This window comes from Solanum dulcamara, chromosome 1 (genome assembly GCF_947179165.1).
Source record: "Solanum dulcamara chromosome 1, daSolDulc1.2, whole genome shotgun sequence".
Classification (NCBI taxonomy): domain Eukaryota; kingdom Viridiplantae; phylum Streptophyta; class Magnoliopsida; order Solanales; family Solanaceae; genus Solanum; species Solanum dulcamara.
Genome location: NC_077237.1, coordinates 5181041 through 5202626, shown reverse-complemented (window position 1 = coordinate 5202626; position 21586 = coordinate 5181041). Strand labels below are relative to the sequence as shown.

Sequence of the window (21586 nt, the reverse complement as noted above, 5' to 3'; positions counted from 1 at the left end):
GAAGAATGGTGAAATTGATGTACAATAAGTTCGTTCAAGTGATAATCTTGCAGATTTATTCACAAAGGCATTACCAACATCAACTTTTGAGAAGCTAAGGCATAAGGTTGGAATGCGCCGTCTCCAAAATATCAAATGAAATTTTCATCAGGGGGAGTAAAATACGCGCTGCACTCTTTTTTCCTTAACCACGGTTTTTGTCCCACTGGGTTTTCCTGACAAGGTTTTTAATGAGGCAGCATTCAAGGCGTATTACCATATGTGTGTACTCTTTTTCCTTCACTAGGTTTTTTTCCACTGGGTTTTTCCTAAGTAAGGTTTTTAACGAGGCACAACATCTATGAAAATTCATGATAACTATGTATATTTATTCTTTTACTAGAATTTTTCATTACACGTGGACATCCAAGGAGGAGTGTTAGATATTGGATGATTTCAAAGTGGAAAATATTAGGTATTAGATGTTTTCCAAGTGGGCCCCACTTGTAAGTGGGCAACTTACCCACTTGACATTTAATCATCTTTTATGCCTATATATATGGGCATTGGAGAGATTGCAGATACACACGAAAAATATATTTACCTCCTCTGTTTTCTACTATCTTCTCCTTTATTCCCTCCGTCTTATTTTGGTAATTTAGTTTATATTATAACAAGTCCAATATTATATATATATTCATTAATTTGATGTAAAATTCAAATGGATATAAATTTATGTTTACACTCATAATATTCGATACCATAGCACATTTCAACAGTCTCTATTTAACGAAATGATTGATAGAAACTTCATAAATTACTGAAATCAGGATTAAAACATTGATAGTGATAGTTTAAAGTTTTTTTAAAAAAATGTATACATATGAGGAAAATCCAAATAGAATTCTTTCATTGGTAGATGTTGTGTCTTTATATCAATATACTTCAATATTGAATAATTTGGACTGTTTAAAATTAAGTGTATATTTGACAGAAGTTATTTTGACGTGTTTCCAGAAAAAGAAAATTACCCAACAATACCGTATTCAAAACCCTAATAATATCAAGTGATACGTGATATATTACACTCTAAGAATTAATTTCCACTTCTTTCCTATCTTTTTGAAGCCTTTAATCTTTATATGATCGAACGGATTCACGATTTACTTTTTTTTAATTAGCTGGGATATATAAATTATATATTAATTATACATAATTATACATATAATATATATAGATTATACATATATTATACATTGGATGGCAAATGCGGAATGAAAATTTGAAGTTTATTATAGGTTCATGATTCTAAACTAATTATTTCTATTAAATAGATTTCTTATTCGTATAATGTTTGAACCAGAATTATTGGGTCCGTCCGTCCGAACCATTACCATAGTCTATAGCATTCGCCTGTATTTGGACAACTATTTGTAATTTAAGCAGCTGGTTGAACGACTATTTAGGTTAATTCTTAATGAAAAACAATATTAAGAATGAGAGTTGCACTTAATATTGATGAAATACAATATTAGAACTCAAACAAAATAAAACTAAACAATTTAGTTGAGAACCAAAAAAAAAACTAATATATTTTTTTTGGAGTAATTTCCAAACTATAAATCATTCTTGAATTATTCACAATATATACTTATTTTCCAGCAGTAGAAATCATCTTCATCTCCTTTTCATTTGCTTCCATTTGATCTCTAAATCTTTTATAAATGTCACTCTTGTAGTATTCCTTAGTTTTCATTACCAAAATCAAAGAAACAAGAGCTCCAAATAAATTAACACAAGCTAGTATGATAAAAGAATTCCTATAACATTGTTTACCAATGCAAGTCAATTCTTCACCATTGATCTAGTCAATCCTTTACTTTCTAGTTGCTTCAATGCCTCATTATCATATAGTCTTCCACAATTTGCACATTCAATATGTATGATCCAAGTGGACTAGCCAATTGACCGCAATTGAACAACGTTGAGTACGTAATACTTTAATCCGAATAGCTCTAATATTATAATAAAAAAAAGCGTCAATTGAACACCAAAAGAAAAGCCTATTAACAACAATGCCACATAAACTGAACCGGGGAATGGAAATGCGATGATGAGATTGCCGATGGCAGGCAAGAGGAGAGCAAAGGTCATCATAAGAGTGCGAGAGACTTTCCACTTCAAGAGAAGTTTTTCAGAAATAAAACCTGAGTAAACCCTACCAAAATAGTTCCATATGCTCATTAGTGACACAAATGTACTAATGGTGTGTTGTGGATACCCTAAGGACTCTCCAATTTGTCCCAAATTGTCTATTGATGTTAAACTACACCCTAGCCCACAAAAAGTTGCCACAAATAGAATCAACATGCCTATACTCAATAAGGCTTGTAGTATGGTATAATCCTCACCCCTTTTTGGCTTCTTGAATATGTCACTAAAACATCCAACGTCCTTCTTCTCTTGTGTTCTTGCCATGGAAGAATATTCCGGTAACTCAATGATTTCCGACACTGACGCCTTAGATTCCGGCAAAGGGGGTTCTTCAACAATAACCCTAGAAGGTGTACTTTCCAATTCTTTCTTTTTTCAACTTCCAACTTGAATACTCCTCCCTTATTACAACAAGTAATGGCAAAAATAACACCACACAAACTATAGTGGCACATGCAACATAACCAATGTGTGAGAAATCAAGGTACTTTTGTGCAATTGTCATCCCCATCAATAATAATGCCAATATAATTGATATAACAAGATTCACATGAAATACTTTAACCTCATTAGGATGCCTAGAAAATTTCTTTTCCCTAATGCTAAATATGAAAAGAATTGATAGCAATGCAGGTAGCCAACCAAGTAAAAGAATAAAAGTATCAAAGACTTAGAATTATCACCATAAATAGCCAAATAAAGTTGTGTAAAAATTGCACCAATTAACCCTACAAAACCTTCATCAATCCGGACATCATTCCTCTACTTTCTGGGAAATTTTTAACACATGTAACAAGCAAATCAGTATTAGCAAAATGTTGTGAATTAGCACCAATACGTATGCCATACTTTAGGTGTTGCAATATTTTTGAGTTTTTGACCAAAAACATTCTTAAACTATACCCCAAACTTAAATTACATTCTTAAAATTTATTTTTTGATAGAAAACATCCTCCAAGTATTTAAAAGTTAACAATTTTCATCCTTCAGTTAGATATTGTCAAAAAATTAAGGAATCCTACAAAAACATGTGCAATTCATGTGAACAAAAAGTTTTTCTGCATAATTCGATATCTTCAATAAAAAGCTCCAAAAAAAAGAATATTAAAAATCGCGGACACCATTGCTTGCTGAAACAAAAAATGTTAGGAAGGTGTGAAGATACATGATCTGCTCTTCTTCTCTTTTACCAACGGAAAAAAGCTGGAGCTTAATTATCTTTAACTTTTTTAAAGTCAAATGGTAGTTAGATCAATAATTTTTTGGTGCAATATGATATTAAGGTGATCAAAATTTTATTTATGTCTCGCATTTGAGTTTTTAATCAAAATTCTGATTATGTCTCGCATTTGAGTTTCATTCTCCATTATTAGAAGTGTAAGTCTCCTACAAACACCGCCTTAAGCAGATTCAGTTGAGAAGAAACATATTTCAACTAGTAATTTTTTAATATTAAATGACATGAAAAATAAATGAAAAAAACTGTGAATTAAATTTTTTTGCATAATGCTAAACTCAATTGCCCAAAAAGTTCACGATAATATTTTTGGCGTATTTTAGAATAATAAATACAAATGGGTGACTTGATTTTTATAGGATCTGTTAGTTTTCTGAAAAATTCTAGTAGAAGGATGAAAATTGTTAAATTTTAAATATTTGAAGGAAATTTTCTGTTAAGAATAATATTTCAAGGATGTAATTTAAACTTGAAGTATAGTTTAAGGATGATTTTGGCGGGTAGCCAAATAAAAAAATATCCAGTAAAATTCATTATTGACCCGACTAAAAAGAACGAACCAAGTTGGCGTTACCTCGGCTAAAAGACCAGAAAGGACACCAACATTAGCACCCAAATCTCTGAATGTACTAAGAAGATTGAGGGTAGATTGGTCATATCCAAGAGTCGATTTTATAGTTTTCGAATATACATCAAAATAAATATGTTGCACCTGCACCAGCCATGATCAAGAATGAAGCAAACATCATGAACGATGGTCCACCAAGAAATTGCATAATTCAAAATCACTAGCCATATTTTTGCTAAATTATTTTTTGAAGTGTTAAACAAAGGTGATATGAGTGATATAAAGGTTTTATTTATGGGAATTTTGTGTATATAGGATGTTAGTTTTATTAAGGATAAAATACTTATAAGCGTTATAGAGTGTAATTTGGTCAGAAGTGTGACAATTAAGGAGTCATTATTAATTTTGAATTGATGTATTTATATTAATTCCATTATTGGATATATAAAAGTATAAAGTTGATAGATATTTTGAATTGATACAGAGTCTTGGTATAAATAAGATATATTTAATTTGCATAATTAGATAGCGTAATTCTTGATTTGTTTATTGGAAATTAACAGTCGTACTCTATGCATATTCCTGAAGTAAATATTTATAATAATTATTCACAGAGTATAATTCCTTTTTCCTCAAGAAATTAGGGGTTGCTGGAGTTTTGGACCAATATCCTTTAAATTAGGGATTTTAATATTCAAAAAATTTACTACCATGAAAAAAATTAGAAGTGTCCCACAATTTAAAGTTTATGGGTTTGAATTTTTTTTAATTTTTATTTATTAATTGATTCATATTTTATAAATTTCTTAAAATAAATATAAGGTTTTAATTTGACCAAAGTAATTATAAATTCCATCAAACTTATAACGTTTATTCTAGGTCCTCCCCTTTTCACATATTATATTAAAAATAAAATAAAAATAACGTGTCACATAAATACATTATATAGCTGATAGTACAAAAAAAGTTATATTATTGAGTAGTTTAATATTTATACGATAACTTGTTAATTATTATTTTAATAAGTTTATGCACAATTTTAAACATGAGAATGAAGATAAACAAATCAGGGGTCGAGGTAGCTCTTGGACTACGGGCTCATCTGAACATATAATTTTCGATATAAAATATAAGTTTATATTAAGAAATTTTTGAAAATTTTAAAATAGTATTAAATATAAACCCATAATTTAGAGGAAACAACATTATTTTTGCTTGATTTTTTTTGCCATATAACTTATTTTTAATCTAAAATCAAGATATGAAATAATCAAAATTAATTACTATTTAACATACGACCCCTCGTAATTAAGCTTGATAGACTTATTAGTTGATAATGGCCACAATAATTAAGAAGGTTCATATTATATTATGCGTATGGAATATTCTAACATATATAAAATCTAAAGGATCACCGTCTAAGAGTACGATGGATAAATGTGATCTCTGTATCTTTAAATAAAAATCTTGATTTTGAGTTTTTGTGATGAAAAAAACTCTTGATATAGACCACGTAGGGGGGGGGGGGGGGGGAGTCAATTCACGATGATCTAACCTACTTCGGCAACCTAACTCTTAGACTCAACCTTTCTTTCTTTTTTCTCAATTTCGTTTCACACTTAGACAATGCCTGCGAAATCAGAAACACAGAAGCACTTACAGAAACAAGTTCCAATTTTATATTAAACTCGTGCCACAAAGAAGCACACAAAATTAGCCTTATAAAAATTCGACCCAAATGACTCTTTGACTGTGACTAGTCTGTCTGTGCCAATAAATAGGCCATAACACTCCATGGAAAAGCACCACCCAAATAGAGTGTTACTGGCAATAGATTTTCCTTTTAGCAATAATATTTATTGTCGCGAACAGTAATTGAGTGAATGTCACTGAATTCAAAATTGCTAAAGCCTTTCAAGGTATATATATATAGAGAGAGAGAGAGATGATTATAAATACCTACATTATATTATTGTCACAAAATATATAATAGCAATATTTATGTTATTATCGTTAAATAATTATAGCAAAATCCTTTATTCGTCGTAGTGATACCTGATGATATGCAAAGTTATTGATGATCCTCTTGGAAGGACGGGGGCAGAACCTCTTAGAGGGACGAGGGTGTCGTTCTTAAAAAGGCTTCGTGATTGTTCCTGCTCTCAATATATTAAACGGATAAGAAAAGTTCAAATAAAGACGGGGTCTTATTTTGAAGAAATAAATTATGTTCTATATGAAAAATAATTTCATTTCTAAAATTTAAATTCAAAATTTTCGAGATTTTTGATTACGAGGAAAAGAATATTCATCACTTACCACAACCTTGGGTAGATTAGTTATTCATGAGTCACATTAATTGGACCTGAAAGTTGGCATGCCTAAATGCTATTGAAAGTGAAAGCCTCCAAAATTATATGGTAAAATATCAAATTTGATATATCAACTCAATAAGTTGAATTGTATTTCTTTTCCACACAACTCGAAATCATTTTATGATCGGACTAATTCATATTGGACTCACTTTAGTTCATTTAAAAATAAAACTCTTCTTATTAAAAATTATTTATTTTCAAAATTTAAAATTAAGATTTTTAGTTAAGATGAAAAAAAAAATCATTCATCTCATCATATTTTTTCATAATAGATATAGTTTTGATATGATCAATATGTGGGGCACACTTGATCTCCATTATTATTGGATTCTAACATTTTTTTAAAATGTAGTGTTAATTATATGTTTAAAAAATATGACTATCTACTAGACTGTTTACGAATATTCAACACCACATGTTTTGGTCAAACAAAACAGCTGTCTTTTTCGACAGATATTTCAACTAGTCAAATAATAATACACCAATTATTATAGATTATTAACATTGATTTATTTTTAAGCAATTTATAAATTAAAAATTATTTATAAATTAAAAAAAAATAGTAGGTGTAGTCCAACTTTTGTTTTGACTTATAAACTATTTTCAACTTATAAACTGTTTAAAATAAGTTCATTCAAATAAACCCAACTACTTATTGAGGCTTATTTTAAACACAAAATAATTTTAAGTTGGCCAGTCAAACACTCCAAAAAGCTGAAAACCAATCCAAACAGCCTCTATAAAAAGTTCTCCTGTTTAGCTTTAACTATGAAATCACTAAATATATATATACATTCTGAAATTAGTTATAATATTCATCACTGATTTGTTTTGAAATTGCTCGTAAATAACATATTTTTTTTATAATTCGTTACTTAATAAAATTGGCGGTCAAATTCTATTAAAAAGGTTAGCTTGGACTTCACTCTCATTTCTCTTTTCTTCGTTATTTTTCACGCTAAAAATATCAAATAATTTCATTTCAAGCCTGAATTATCAACATTTCCTCTTTCTTTTGAAAAAAGAGAGGATAAAAGGTGCTATTTGAAATAGCTTTCAATGTGAAGTGAAGACTCCTCCATAAGCTTTAAAGTATACCCATTAACACAATAATTAATTTACATTTTAAAAGAAAGAAAAGGAAAGTACATGTAAGAGAAAATATCAAAAATATATTTCATAACATGTACAAATATATATTACAAAAGATGCAAAACACTATCTAATTTAATTCTTTTCTCTTAGTAGTACCATTTTGTGCTAATGCCATTTCCATTTCAGCATCCTTAGCTTGTTCTCTAAATTTCTTATAAATATCACTCTTATAAAATTTCCTAGTCCTAATCACTAAAATTGTTGAAACAAAAGCCCCAAAAATAGTAACTAATGTTATAATAATAAAAGCTAATTTAAAACACACAACTCCATCACAATTCAAATCTTCCCCATCCATTCTTCTCCTTCCCAATGCCTTCAATTGTTTTTCTGCCTCTTTATCATATAAATAACCAGCCACTTTTACATTAAGTAAATATGAACCAATTGGACTTGCTACTGACCCAAAATTGTACAATGTTGAGTAGTATTTTAGTCCAAAAAGTTCAGAAATTATTGCAAAAAGTAATGGCCATTGTGCCCCAAAGCAAAATCCAATAATTATAGATGCAATATATAGTCCACCAGGGACATTAAATGCAATTAAAATGTGTCCTATGCAAGAGATTATTAGTGTTATGGTTAGGGCTAAAGGTCTTGGAAATTTGTATTTTTTCAAGAAATATTCAGATAAGAAACCAGCCACTACTCTCCCTAAATAATTCCATATGCTTACTAAAGACACAAATGTGCTAATACTTTTTTTAGGGTAACCAAGTGATGTTCCAATTTGTCCTAAGTTGTCTATAGCTGTTAAAGTACCTCCAACTCCACAAATTGTAGCAAAAAATAGGATCAACATGTCAAGACTGAAGAGAGCTTGGAGTATAGTGAAGTCTTCGCCTCGATCGGGCGGTCGAAAAACTGTTTTCCAGCAAGAAACTTCTGGATCTTTTAAGTTAACAATATCAGTAGTACTATCTGACTTCTCAGGAACACTATCCAAAGCTTGTTTCTTAAAAGTAACGTCAGTGCTGATGGCAACTGATGATTGTGGTACTGATGGCAGCTGAGGAGCCTCAGTACTACTACTTTTATGGTTCTCGATAACCACTTTCACCTCAGAAATACTATCCAAAGCTTGTTTCTTTGAATTCCATGAATTGATTTCTTCCTTTATCACCAAACCAAGTGGTAAGAAAAGCAAGAAAACTACAAGGGCTGCACTCAAACCATACTCAGCCCTTGTAAAATCCAATTTCTTTTGAAGTATGATAATCACCATGAGATATCCAGCTAGACCAAGTGACATGTACAAAAATCTATAGAACACTTTGAGTTCATGTGGAATTCTAACAACTTGTATAATCCGAACTGTACGTAGGAAAACAAAGGAAATAACAGCTGGTAACCAACCAATAAGCAAAATTAAAGATTTAGAATCATTACCATAAATGGCATGATAAATTTGTGTCAAAATTGCACCACTTAGACCAACAAAACCTTTAAGAAGTCCAAGAACAGCACCACGTGACTCTGGAAAATTCTTGACACATGTAACAAGTGCTCCAGTATTAGCAAAAGATTGTGAATTTGCACCAATACAAATATACAAACACATTAACCAAACTTTTGGTGTAGACATTTTTTTGGTCACGGCCATCCATATCATGAAATACCCAAAAAAATTTAGGACAGCACCAATTGAAAGAACAACCCATGGTGGTGAAATTTCATTAATTAGACCTGATAGAATACCAACATTGGATCCTAAATCTTTGAAGAAACTTAGTAGATTGAGGGTAGTTTGGTCATATCCAAGGGAAGATTTTATGTCACCGGAATATAAGCCGAACATATAGGTGGCACCCGCCGCCGATAGGATCAAGATGGTGCCAAACACCATGAACCATCGACTCATGAGGACTCGTATGGGTAAATTCATCGTCATGTTGATAGAATGTAATATGACGATGGATGAGATAGTGAGTGTTTGATCAAATTGATCTAAGTGGACAAAGTTGTTACATTTATATAGCCCTCATCCTAACACCTACACTAGGCATGCACCCCACTACCTATTAATTAAGGCTGGGGCGTAGCCTAAAACTTGGACTTCATAGTTGACTTGAGCAAGTTGCTTGGAAAGAAGGGTGGAGAAAGAAAGATATATAATAGAAAAAATCTGACAAATTGAAGATTAAATATGTAATATTTTATTGGTTAATCTTGAAAAAATAATTGAAGCAATCATATTTTATACGAGATATTTGATTTTGTACGTTATCTATTACAAATATGATTTTAACTATGTTATAGGATTTTTATTTCATATATGGAAGATCAACAATAACTAACGTATGAATTCTTTATAGTGTTAATTCAAATTGTAAGTTGACACGAGACCTCATTTTATCTATATTTTTATTTGGAAGAGTCATGAGGTATACATGGGATATATAAAATATCATGTCGACCAATGAATACGATGCCCTACTAGCTCAACTTCTAGTTCTAGTTTCATTATTATAAAATTTGATTTAAAAATGATAAAATAAGTTGTTTTCTCATTATTTTGTTGCTTTGTTTGCCTTTCATTATATTCTTAAAGGAAGTATGAAAAGAGATCAAAAGTGTATAGTCGAACTTAATGCAGGTTACTAAATATTGGGTGGAAATAAAATAAAAAACTCTTTTACCTTTGTGATCGAAAGCAAATGTAAAATAAAAAATTAATTTATGGGGGCGGGGGGGGAGGGTGTATTTGTTAATTTATTATAGCAAACTTACATGGTAAAATATATACTTTTTCGAAATATTGTTTTTCTTTCAATTGTTACATACAAATTTATTAGATGTTATATACAAATTTTATTATATAATGTCCATTATTGATCGATCACGTGGCTATATAATTAACCATAAAAAATATTTAAGGGTCCACCAACTAACCTCTAATAAAGGTGAAGAAAACGACTAATTAATCAGTACCTCATTTGTAGGGCATGTGTTCCACAAATTTTAATGAGTTTGTTTAAGTGATGGTAAAGAATTGATAAATATTAATATTAATAAGTATTTCTAAGTGGTGAAAATAATTTAATAAATAAGTAATTATATATTCGGATTAAAAGTAAAAATATTAGGAGTAATAAATTATTATTTTTTGGTAAAATCGCTATAATCTTGGTCAAACAAAAAATGCTAATAAGCTAAAATTTTATAAGTTGTGGATGATCAATTTATGACTTTTCCACTATTTTTGGCTTTTATGCATTTGATTTAGATATTTATCAAATCTATAGATAAGTCAAAAGGTGTTTATAAGTCAATTTGATCGGCCTATATGTTTTTTTTTCTCGGTAGATATATAGCACAATTTTTTTTTATCTGAAGTCCCTTTATCAAAAAGTTATATTGTACATACAATATCAAAATTATTCGTAAAAATCTAAAAATTAGATTCCTTAATGTACCTTTTATAATTGTAACTTTATTCGAGCTACTTAAAATTGTGAATTCGCATCTACGTCTAACGTGTCCTTTTGTAAACTTCGATTGGCAAGTAAAACACCTTTCCAATACGCATCGTTATTTATATTTTCTTAAGTGTAGAATTCTTATCAATAATTCAAGTATGTATTATATGTATTATTTGACGAAGGAAATATTAAGTTTATGATCAACACACGTGATTTTGAGTTGGTCTCTCTGATAGCAAATCATAAAATAGTCAATTATTAGGAAACAATTTACACAAAAAACATCCTAACAAAATGATATTTTCGATTTTTTTATAATGATAGAATTTAAAACGAAAAATATTTTTGTTTCAAAAAAGAAAAAAAAAGTTCCTAATATATGGAAAATGACTTAAATTTGTCTGGTTTATTTTATTTAAAAGTTCTGGTTTATTTTATTTGTCTAAATCAAGTTTTGATGTGATGTTTTTAATGACTAAACAAATAATTAAGAACTAATCTATGATTTTTTCCAAGTAATTATATGCCTAAATTTTAATTGGACGATTCTCATAAATATCCCCAAAAAATCTGGGATACGGCACTTAGATAAAGACATAATATTAATTTTCTCTGTATATTTGGTTGGCATAATCACACCTAATTAATTAACTTGATTAGAATATAATTATTTTATACATTTAATTTGGTCTTAATTATGACTATTGATCACGTTCATATCTGATGTGATGACAATGCTTCTTCAAACTAGGTTGGAATATTCACACCATAATTATATAGTAGTAGTACATTTTTTAATTTTCTTGTCTTTTTATTTTATTTTATAATTTTCTTTTTTTTAATGAGAGATTTATAGAAATGGGTTATTTTTGTGTCATTATTTAATTTTTGATCCTGTTTAAATAAGTCGTGCTAAAATAATTTTTGTTTCTCATAAGTGAGAGAGTTCAATCAGAAAGCTTGCCTTGTCATTAGGATTTTAGTATAAATTGTGTCATAATTTTGGAACAAATTATTTGCAAGTTCTAAACAAATAATCAATAGTTTCTAAGGAATGGGTTTGCCACAAATCCTAGCCGATAGTCAAGACTTTAGTATAAAATGTATCATAAAAAAGGCAGTTTGGTGCACTAAAGCTGACAGATTGCTAGGAATTTTTAAGAAATTTCACTAACAAATTTTTATTTTAAATTTAATCCAAATTGATCTAAATCAACTCCAAATTTGATATTCAAGTCTATAATGAATCACCTTATGTTTAATTATTAATTTGTAGCCACATATTTTAAATTACACTATGACCTCTATGTTGACTATTAGTAGCAAGGAATCCAAATATTTAAGTTCTTTAATTAGTTAGAATCTCTAACAAATAATGCTACGTATAATTTTTCTTATACATATTGTCAATGTCCTAATAGTTACGCAACAGTAGTCCAAGGAAGTAAAATTTAATATTTATCGATATTTCACTATAATAAAAAATATTTAATGGTAATAGATTTTTTTTTTAGTATTGCAGCAAAAATATTTAGTGGCATGGGTTAATGTTATTGCATCCGGTGTCGTTAAAATTTTTAGTGACATTTATATAAATGTTATAAATATTCATATTTATTATTGTCACTACATATAATATAACGATAATTATATTATTCTCACTAAATAATTGACACAAAACATTGCTAATATTTTAGTAGTATTATTTTACAACATTTTAAAAAAAAATTCCACTAAAATCCATTGCTAAGAAATAGTTGTCAATTTGTCATTTAGCTTCCATGTGTAAATTAATTAACTAACATCATTTTTCTATTTTTTTTTTTTTTGGGGGGGGGGGGGGGCGGGGGGTAGGTGGGGGAGGGGACAAATTCCTATTTTTAAAATAAATTGATTTCGCTTGGAGAAGTTTACTTTTCCTAATCAAATTGTTTACTAATTCCTATTGTTGGATTGAATTGATCTTATCTATATCTACATGTGACTACTAATTAACTAATAATGACGTTTACCAAAAAACAAACACACTAATAGTGACGTTTGAGAAGTTGAAAACACTTGGTGTGTTCCGCAGCCACATTGATTAAAATTTTTGAAAAATATTTTTTGAAAAAAATATTTTTTTTTAAAACTAAAGAAAATAATTTTTACGATAAAATTAGTAAAAATAAGACATTCACAGTATCCTCCGCCCTCCAACCACTCCACCACTCCTACCTCTCCCCTGCACCTCCTATAGTATTATACACCAAAAAACAAAAAAAAAACAAAAAAAAAACACACGAGTAAGAAATGTGCTTCTTTGCAAAAAATATTTTCTAAAAATACATTTTCCATAGAAATATTTACCTTCGCACCGAACACACCTTTAGCTTTAGATAAAGTTGTAGTAATTCGTTTTAGTTGCATAATTGATCCGTAATTATTATAATTAATCAAGTTTAGGATTAGGTTGTCATCTGTTCAAACCTTGATCAGTACGTAGTTATGTTTAATTAATTTCTAGCTACAAATTTTAAATTCCACTATATAACCTATGTGTAGACTATTAGTAGCAAGAAATCCAAATTTTTAAATACTTTATTGAATTGGTTTCTTTGAGTAATTACTTAATAAAAAATAGTACTCTCTCTAATCCGTTTCAATTTATTTATCCTATTTTAAGTTAGAGTTCAAGAAAGTAAAAATAATAAACTGAATTTTGCAATTATAAACATGTCATGTGGAAAATTGAAATCAAATAGTTACTTAAAAGGAGAATGAAACAATTTTTTAAAAAAACGAACTGGAAAAGAACTCCTATTATTTTAATTATATATAAATGATATAATTTTCTATCGAAGGGGTTCGAATGAACTCCTAGTCACACCCCACACATATAAAAGGCACTACGATAAATACAAGGTGTAAATATAAGGATAAATACAAATATGAAGGGCAATGTCGTATTATATCCAATATAGAAGCAAAAAATGATATAAAGACAGAGAAAGAAAGAAAGTAAACTATAAAATTGAGTCAAACATATATATAATTGGAAGTGCAAATATGTCAACAAGTTGAAAATAATAATTCAAGAAAATCTACTAACTACTATTTTTCGTATACATAAAAGGAACATAACTTGGAATAAATTGCACATATACACACAACTTTTGCAGCAATTGTAGAAAATATTCCTAACTTTATATTGATATTTCCATTTTTGAAAGAGAAAATGATGTACTCCTAAAGAATAATGTGGTACTAAGTGATATCTTTTTGGATTTGAATTTTCAAAAGTGGTAAGAACTAAGAACTCAAGCTTTTATAAAAAATGAAAAGAAAATATATATCTTAGGAATATATTGCCTACTTGCATCAATAATAATGATGGAGCTAGCATTTCGATTATGAATTCTTATATTCTCTATGGACCTTTTCAACATGTTCAGACTTTGAGATTGAGTAGTTCACACTTAAACATCCCATGTATTTAATTTACTAGGCATCCATCTCCATCATATCTTTATTTTTTTTTAATATTAAACATTTTTTTTGTTTCTCATTTCACCTGATGTTCTGTATCCGTTTTGAGTAGGGATGTTCAAAATCGAATCGAACCAATAAATTAAATTGAAAAAAAGTTATTGATATATCGGTAATGAGTTGTTGGTTAAGTGGTTTCAGTAATAGTTTTAATTTTTTTATTATGGGTTATCGGTTCTTAACGGTTTAAGATTTTTTTTTTTTAACAGGTTAACCGATAATCCGATAGTAACTCAATAATTTATATTTATTACCATTGGGTATATAAAGTCCTTCACTTGGGGCTTAATTTTCATACTTTTATTTCTTACTGTCTCAAACTCTTGGCTATAATACAATGTTTTACATTTGATTTTGAGCAAGACCCAATTTATCAACTCATGTGCATGATTTATTTGGTTTGTCACCTTGTTTTTAAGTGATTTTCAATGGGTTTTTTCGTACCAAATCTTAACGGTTAAATCGATAACCGGTAAATCAATATCTTAATGGTTCTATAATGATTTGACATGTCTATAAATCGATAACTGATAAATCAAATCGATAAACTTCAAAATCGAACTGAACCGCAACCCTAGTTTTGATATCCAATTAATTTAAATTTATGCCAAAAAATTCATTTAGAAAATATAATATTCTCTATTAAAGGCGACAGACTTTGAATGCTGGACCTCAAAAAGCTTTTAAAAATATTGGAACTCTTTAGGTAAGTTGTACAAGGTCAAATTACAACTCCAATCTCGATGCAACAGTAATGTTAAGTATTGTAAGTCTTCTAATATATTTTTCTTTCACGGAATCTCTTACTGCACGTAGCACCTAATTTTTATCTAATAAAACTTTGTTCAATAAGAAATACAAATCGTATTATTTAATAGACAAAGCAAATGTCTAGAAGTGACAGTTATATATTACTAGTTCTAACATCTATCTCCCACCCATTTTTTACACTAACATTTACTTTCCTATCAATTTGCCCAAGATCAAATGGTGATAATATATTATATGGTCCTTAACACTTGGTATGCATTTGAACATTATTTAGTTTGAAGTTTACAACAACTATATATATAATAAAATTCCACGGATGAAATCTGCAGAGGGTAAAGTGTATGCAAATTTTATTAGCTTATCCTTACCTCGTGGAGTAGTTATTGAAGTTGAGAAAAATGGTTGGTGATCTAATTTTCTATTACCAAAAGTCAAATCAAAATCTTCATTTAACTAACTATAGGAATATTGATCAAAATGAAGAAATGAAAGAGCAGAAAGATTATCCCTTTTATATTTTATATCTAAATTAGCTCCATTATTTTGCATTCATAATTTACAATCAGACAGAAACTGAATAACTCCACTGACAAAACTTATGCTCTTTATAAATTTGGTTATTTTATATGTTCTGTACTTCTCTCTCATCTGGACAAAAATGAAAAAGAATGACAAGCTACTTTTTTTTAAAAAAAAAACATACCAATATAATCCCACGAATAGAATTTGAAAAGGGTACAATGTACGCAGACATTACCCTACTTTTGTGAGATAGAGAAGCTGTTTTCGATAGACAATGAGGAGCTATTTTTGTTAACAGTAAAAAATAAAATGCAGATGGCTTTTCTAGCAAATACTATAAACGAAGATATAGTTCCCCTACCACAGTTAATACAATTCAACATCTTTACATCTTAAGAGATTACTGAACCGAAAGTGCAAGATACTAAAAAGGACAGCTAAAATTCAAACATGGATAGTCGAATACATCACAGATTTTAACACTTCAATAGCGGTCAAAGGCAGGGGCGGGTGGACGTCCTCCTCCTCTACGAGGGCGATCATATGGTCCTGCTCTGTCTCTGACGCTTTTCCCCTCACAACGTGCTGGTCCTCCACTCGCGTACCTGTCACCATCTCGTGGGCCTACATCCCTGTCAAAACCCCTCTCTTTGCCTGACCCGTTCTGAGCATATCGGTCAGAAACCCCATACTTGTTGCCCGCGAAACGATCACCACCAGCAGGAGGCCTACATATCATAAGAAGTCATTTTTTGTAAGATAGAGAAAAAAAAATTGATCTGTAACACCAAACAAGAACAGGGAAAATACCACACCTGTCATTGGCAAATCGATCACGATTTCCATATCTATCATCTCTGCTATCATAGCGCTCCCTATCAGCATAATGGCCTCTGGCGTATTGATCATCTGTATACCGACGGTCATTGCCATAACAATCATCACGTGCACTACCTCCACCATACCTTGATCGAGGAGAGGGGGATAATGCACGTGCACCACGGCCACCGCCTTCTTGATGACAGTCTCTAGCCCAATGGCCTGGGCGGCCACACTTGAAGCAATTGTCTTGCCCTGCTGACCTGTCACCACTACCGTAGCTACCACGGTCACCACCACCGTAACTACCCCTGTCACCGCCACCGTAGCTACCCCTGTCACCGCCACCATAGCTACCCCTGTCACTTCCTCTGTAGCTACCCCTGCCACCGCCTCCATAGCTACCCCGCCCACCGCCTCCGTAGCCTCCACCATAGCCATGGTCAGAATCCTCACCACCCATCTTTGGTTGGGCCTTGTTCACAGAGATCACCTTATCACCAATCTCCCTGCCATGCATTTCTCTGATTGCATCTTCCATGGCACGACGGTCTGCAAATGTTAAAAACCCAAATCCACGAGGACGGCCTGTATCCCTTTCCAGCATAACCTACAGTGCTAACAGTTTAGAAACTAGCACAAGACAAACACATCAAGCTAATGATTTACCCTCTTAGAAGCCTGTACTAATATACAAGCACATGACATTCAAATTTGATGTTTATAAGGAACAAAATCAAATTGATAACGAGGACTAGAACCTCAGATATAACACACAATAAAGGAGCAGTTTCTTTTAATTTTACTCTTACACAAGCAAATTTTGAAGAATTAAACAGCGAAAATGATAGCAAACCAAAGTAACATTCTTTGACATGATCTAAACTTTGCAAGAGCAATAGTTTAAATAGAGTAGCCAACAATTCAACTCATAATTTAAGTCCAAAACACACAAAAAATACACACAAAAACTCCGAAAGTCATAGAAAGGTTCAATCTGGAGCTCCTCACAACAGTATCAAAAGTTAATTCTGAAAACAAAATGGAAGGTACATTCCTTTCCTTAATGCTTCTCTCGTAAAACCCTCCACTTTCAACTTGATGACCTTCATTGAATGCAGTAAAGTGCGAATGAAGAAAGTGGTTGGTTTTGGTTAACCATGACAAAGTATGCTAGAACTTCTAAGTAACAAACTCTCATCATTGCTACACAATAAATATATCATCTAGAGGTAGTTTCACATGATAATTTCAACACATCATCACAATATCAGGACATTCTAGCGATTCACATGGAATCATCAAAATGATACATGATACATACATATATGTGGTGTTTTATTTTTTAAAACCAAAAAAGAATGTCATGATATTGTGATTAAATCATCACATGAAATCTTTCTCTAGATGATACATTTATCGTGTGTATATATATATAAGGAACACCATGCATCTTATTAATGCATCATTCTGCCCACTTAGTGGCTAGAGTGATGCCATCAGACAACACTTTCAGTTCTTGGCTGCTTGCGCACTTGGCATTCAACTTTAAAGTTTTTACTTTACTCAATACATACTTCAATTATCCAGTTAATCCCAACTATACAACTATGCATGCAACTGCGCAAAGCATAGGTAAGTAAATGAAAAGCAGTAAACCTGGACTGCTGTAAGTTTCTTAATCACTTCATCAGTATGACAAGGAGAGAAGTTAAAGCATATTTGTAAACAAGATCTAGGAATATAAAAGTTACTTCGGCGGAGGAAGTCTTACTTGGGCAGCAGAAATCTGCAGGTCTGCAGTTTATTTGACTCAGACCACATGTATCCAGTGTAATCAATACCAGTAACAGCTAAAACAACAAAACCAAACAAGAAGGCTTCCTAACCTCTTGGATAATCTTAACTATGCCAATTGGAACATAGGTTGGATCCATAAACTTCCTTCATTTACTTCAACCAGACTAATGAGTGACGAGCAAAAGTATTGCAGACATGTGTCTACGAACAGGTGGTTAACCATACAAACAAAGCTTACCGCTCGAAGAGTTGACCATACTGACAAAGCATACTGCGGAAAATTTCCTTGGTAAAACTTCTCACAAACATCATTTGGTTTTTGTTCAGTAACTGTTCAAAATACAGATCTTCATTCAGCTATCTTTTCCAGCACAAGCTTCAACTAATCATGATTAAGGAAATACCCCAAATAGAAACTTTTCAACTTCCCACTTACGCCATCTGCTAGCAAGGCATCAAAGCAGATAAAGCTAACTCAAAAGAACTAATCCACTTTTAGCCTTTGAAATGCAATTCAGAGGGATCAGAGCAAAATCTTAATAAATTAATCTATAGCAATAATCCATGAAACTTAACACTGTGAAGGTGCTAACTTGGCTGAGCAACGCTACTCCTGAGTTTTCAGAGGCATGTCATCATCTGGTGGTCCACGATATGGAAGACAATGCAGTTGCTCAAGATAAGAACATCTCACGAGAACGAAACGATCAATCAACAACCAAGTAAAAGAGAATGAGCTATCTAGATGGAGAATGAAACAAAAGTGCATCCAGACTCTGCACAAAACAGCTTCTAAAGGGCTTCAAGAAGGTCAAGAAATCAAGAATCACATTCAATCTTGACAGTGGCAAACCACCAAGTGAAATAGAATGAGCGATCAAGAGGGTGAATGAGACAGAAGTGCATCCAGATTCTGCGTACAACAGCTTCTAAAGGTCTTCAAAAGGTCAGAGAATCAAGTTCAACCTTGAAAGTGGCTAGTGTAAAGGAAGGAGATCAGCTAAGTACCACAAAGCTCTCAACCTCTTTCCCTGAAACTTCTTTAGAGCAAAGAACAGGTGATGCCAGATGTCGTCTAATATAAATCCGTCGTAGTTATAAATGGGAAAGTAAAAATTTTAACATCCCCATAATTTTACAGGAAACACAAGAAAGTTGTTATGTTTCTCTCATAAGTTCCAGTACCCAAGCTCTTATTTCATGTGTGCCACTGACCATTCAAAAGAACTTCTCACTGTTACAAATACAAGGACCTCACAGATCACGAATTAGAAACAAAGTAGCAAACTGTAGTTGGCAGATTGACTAAAAAAGAAAGTGCTGCTACCATGCAAAGGCACTTAGGCATTCATATATCTGGGGTCTGCTCAACATAACAATAAGACACCCAATTCTAGTAAAAGAAATGACAACAACCTTCAACCAGATTGGTCCTGCTAGCTTTCAAGAACAACATGCACCATTCACAGAAACTGTCAACCAACCTAACTTGAAGAAATGTGGAAACTAGACTCTGAGCTAAATTGCATAATCAAAATTCATCTCTTAAATGAACCTCTTATTAGCAGGAATTCCACCATTGCTTGCAACTGATATGTGTCAAGAGCTAACTTACCTCTTATAATTTAAGCACCTTACATCAAGAGCTAACGTACCTCCTCTATTCCCACATTTGATATGTCATGAAAAAAAACATATTTATGGGATAGTTACTGCCACTTGACTGCTGTGTCTTTATATTTAACTCTGATTGAGGAAAAAATCTTTAAATTACTGGTGATTTCATCAAAACAGACCATCTATGATATACTCAGTCCCCATATTCCAATCATCTTCCATGAAGTCCAAAATCCAAAACACAAATGCCCCTTGAAATTACTACACCATACAATTAGCTAATGGTTGAACCAGAGCAGAATTGTGAATCAGCTGCAATCAGCATAGAGACGCATTTCTGAACAAGTCACTGCTGCAATCGAAACCGTTAACATGCAGCCGATCTAACCTTTTCCAGATAGTCTAGCAAGTGAAACCTCAAAATCAAGCTGCTGAAGGAATCAAGAATTTATGTCCAGCAACTTCACTTTCCAATGAACAAAAAACCTTCCCCATACAATTCCATCTAAGGCATCTCAAATCCATTAACTGGCATAACCAGATCCAGAAATATTGAAGGAAAATCTAATTAATAAATGATTAACATGAAATGAAAAATTGGAAATAAACATGACTTTAGCACTCAACTTGAAACAATACAATTGATTTGCAAAGTTAAAGACTAACCCAACAAACTCCCCCATAGAGCATAGCACCACAAGGTGTGTGAAGTGAGAAAAACACATAGTTTTCTTCTAGATAAAGCAGTTAGATTGTATTTTCTTGACATAGTTCTGTCCAAGCTTTACGAAAAAGGAGTTCTTTACTGGAAAAGTTATGTTTGTAGTTCTTTTTAGGAAAAATAACCCATGTATGCTAAACCATAAGGTCATGATGTTCATAGAAAACCCAAAATAATTTATTTTCCCAAACTTGCTCAAAATGCATGAAAAAGGTACAACAACAATATACCCAATGAAATCACACAAGTCGCATCTGCAAAGGATGGTGTGCACACAACTTACACCACCTTATAAAGGTAGAAAGGCCGTTTCCAATAGGCATGAAAAAAGTTGGGAAAAAATGCAGGAAACAGTAGTAAAATAAAGTTGAAAAAATGTGTAAACATACAAAAAATACTCCAAAAACATAATCAAAGATCTAAATCAGCATAAGATCACACAGTACACATACATACACTAATAAAAATTACAAAAAAATAAAAAATTGGCATAAATTACAACGAAAACTGAATCGTATGAAAATTACGAACCTGACAATCGATAATTTTACCGAAACGGCCAAAAGCCCCTTCGAGTTGACGGTCGGTAACATCCCAAGCTAACCCTCCAACAAATATACGATAATCTTGGTCCTTCCCTGACATTTTTTTTCTGAAATTGAACAAAAAATACCAATTTATAACAGAAAATAGAAACCCTAGAAATCAATTGAGATGAAATTAAAGTAAAATCCAAGTTCAATTGAGCTCGGAGACATATATACCTGGCTTCTGTATTCCGAATGAACTGCTTGAATTTTTTCTCTATGGGGTCTACACAAAACCCTATTCTTACTTCGCTTTTTTTTTTTGCATTAA

At 31.5% G+C, this 21586-nt stretch overlaps 2 protein-coding genes and 1 pseudogene across 3 annotated transcripts; all 3 read right to left on the bottom strand.

Moving 5' to 3' along the window:
- Positions 1 to 1630: 1630 nt before the first annotated feature.
- Positions 1631 to 4206, bottom strand: LOC129885256 (protein NUCLEAR FUSION DEFECTIVE 4-like; annotated as a pseudogene).
- A 3319-nt stretch (positions 4207 to 7525) lies between these two features.
- LOC129899269 (protein NUCLEAR FUSION DEFECTIVE 4-like) lies at positions 7526 to 9516 on the bottom strand. The gene has a single exon (XM_055974172.1). It carries the CDS (start codon positions 9417 to 9419, stop codon positions 7596 to 7598), a length of 1824 nt encoding a protein of 607 aa, XP_055830147.1. The 5' UTR covers positions 9420 to 9516; the 3' UTR covers positions 7526 to 7595.
- A 6587-nt stretch (positions 9517 to 16103) lies between these two features.
- LOC129899258 (glycine-rich RNA-binding protein RZ1C) lies at positions 16104 to 21586 on the bottom strand. Of its 2 annotated transcripts, none has more exons than XM_055974150.1 (4): positions 21493 to 21586; positions 21260 to 21380; positions 16587 to 17200; positions 16104 to 16499 (listed from the first exon to the last, which is right to left on the bottom strand). In XM_055974150.1, the coding sequence occupies exons 2-4, from the start codon at positions 21371 to 21373 to the stop codon at positions 16256 to 16258; spliced, it is 972 nt and encodes a 323-aa protein (XP_055830125.1). In that variant the 5' UTR covers positions 21374 to 21380; positions 21493 to 21586; the 3' UTR covers positions 16104 to 16255. The 2 variants fall into 2 exon arrangements, with proteins under 2 accessions (XP_055830125.1, XP_055830133.1); XM_055974158.1 differs by lacking the exon at positions 21493 to 21586 and adding an exon at positions 18365 to 20535 and having other exon boundaries at positions 21260 to 21379.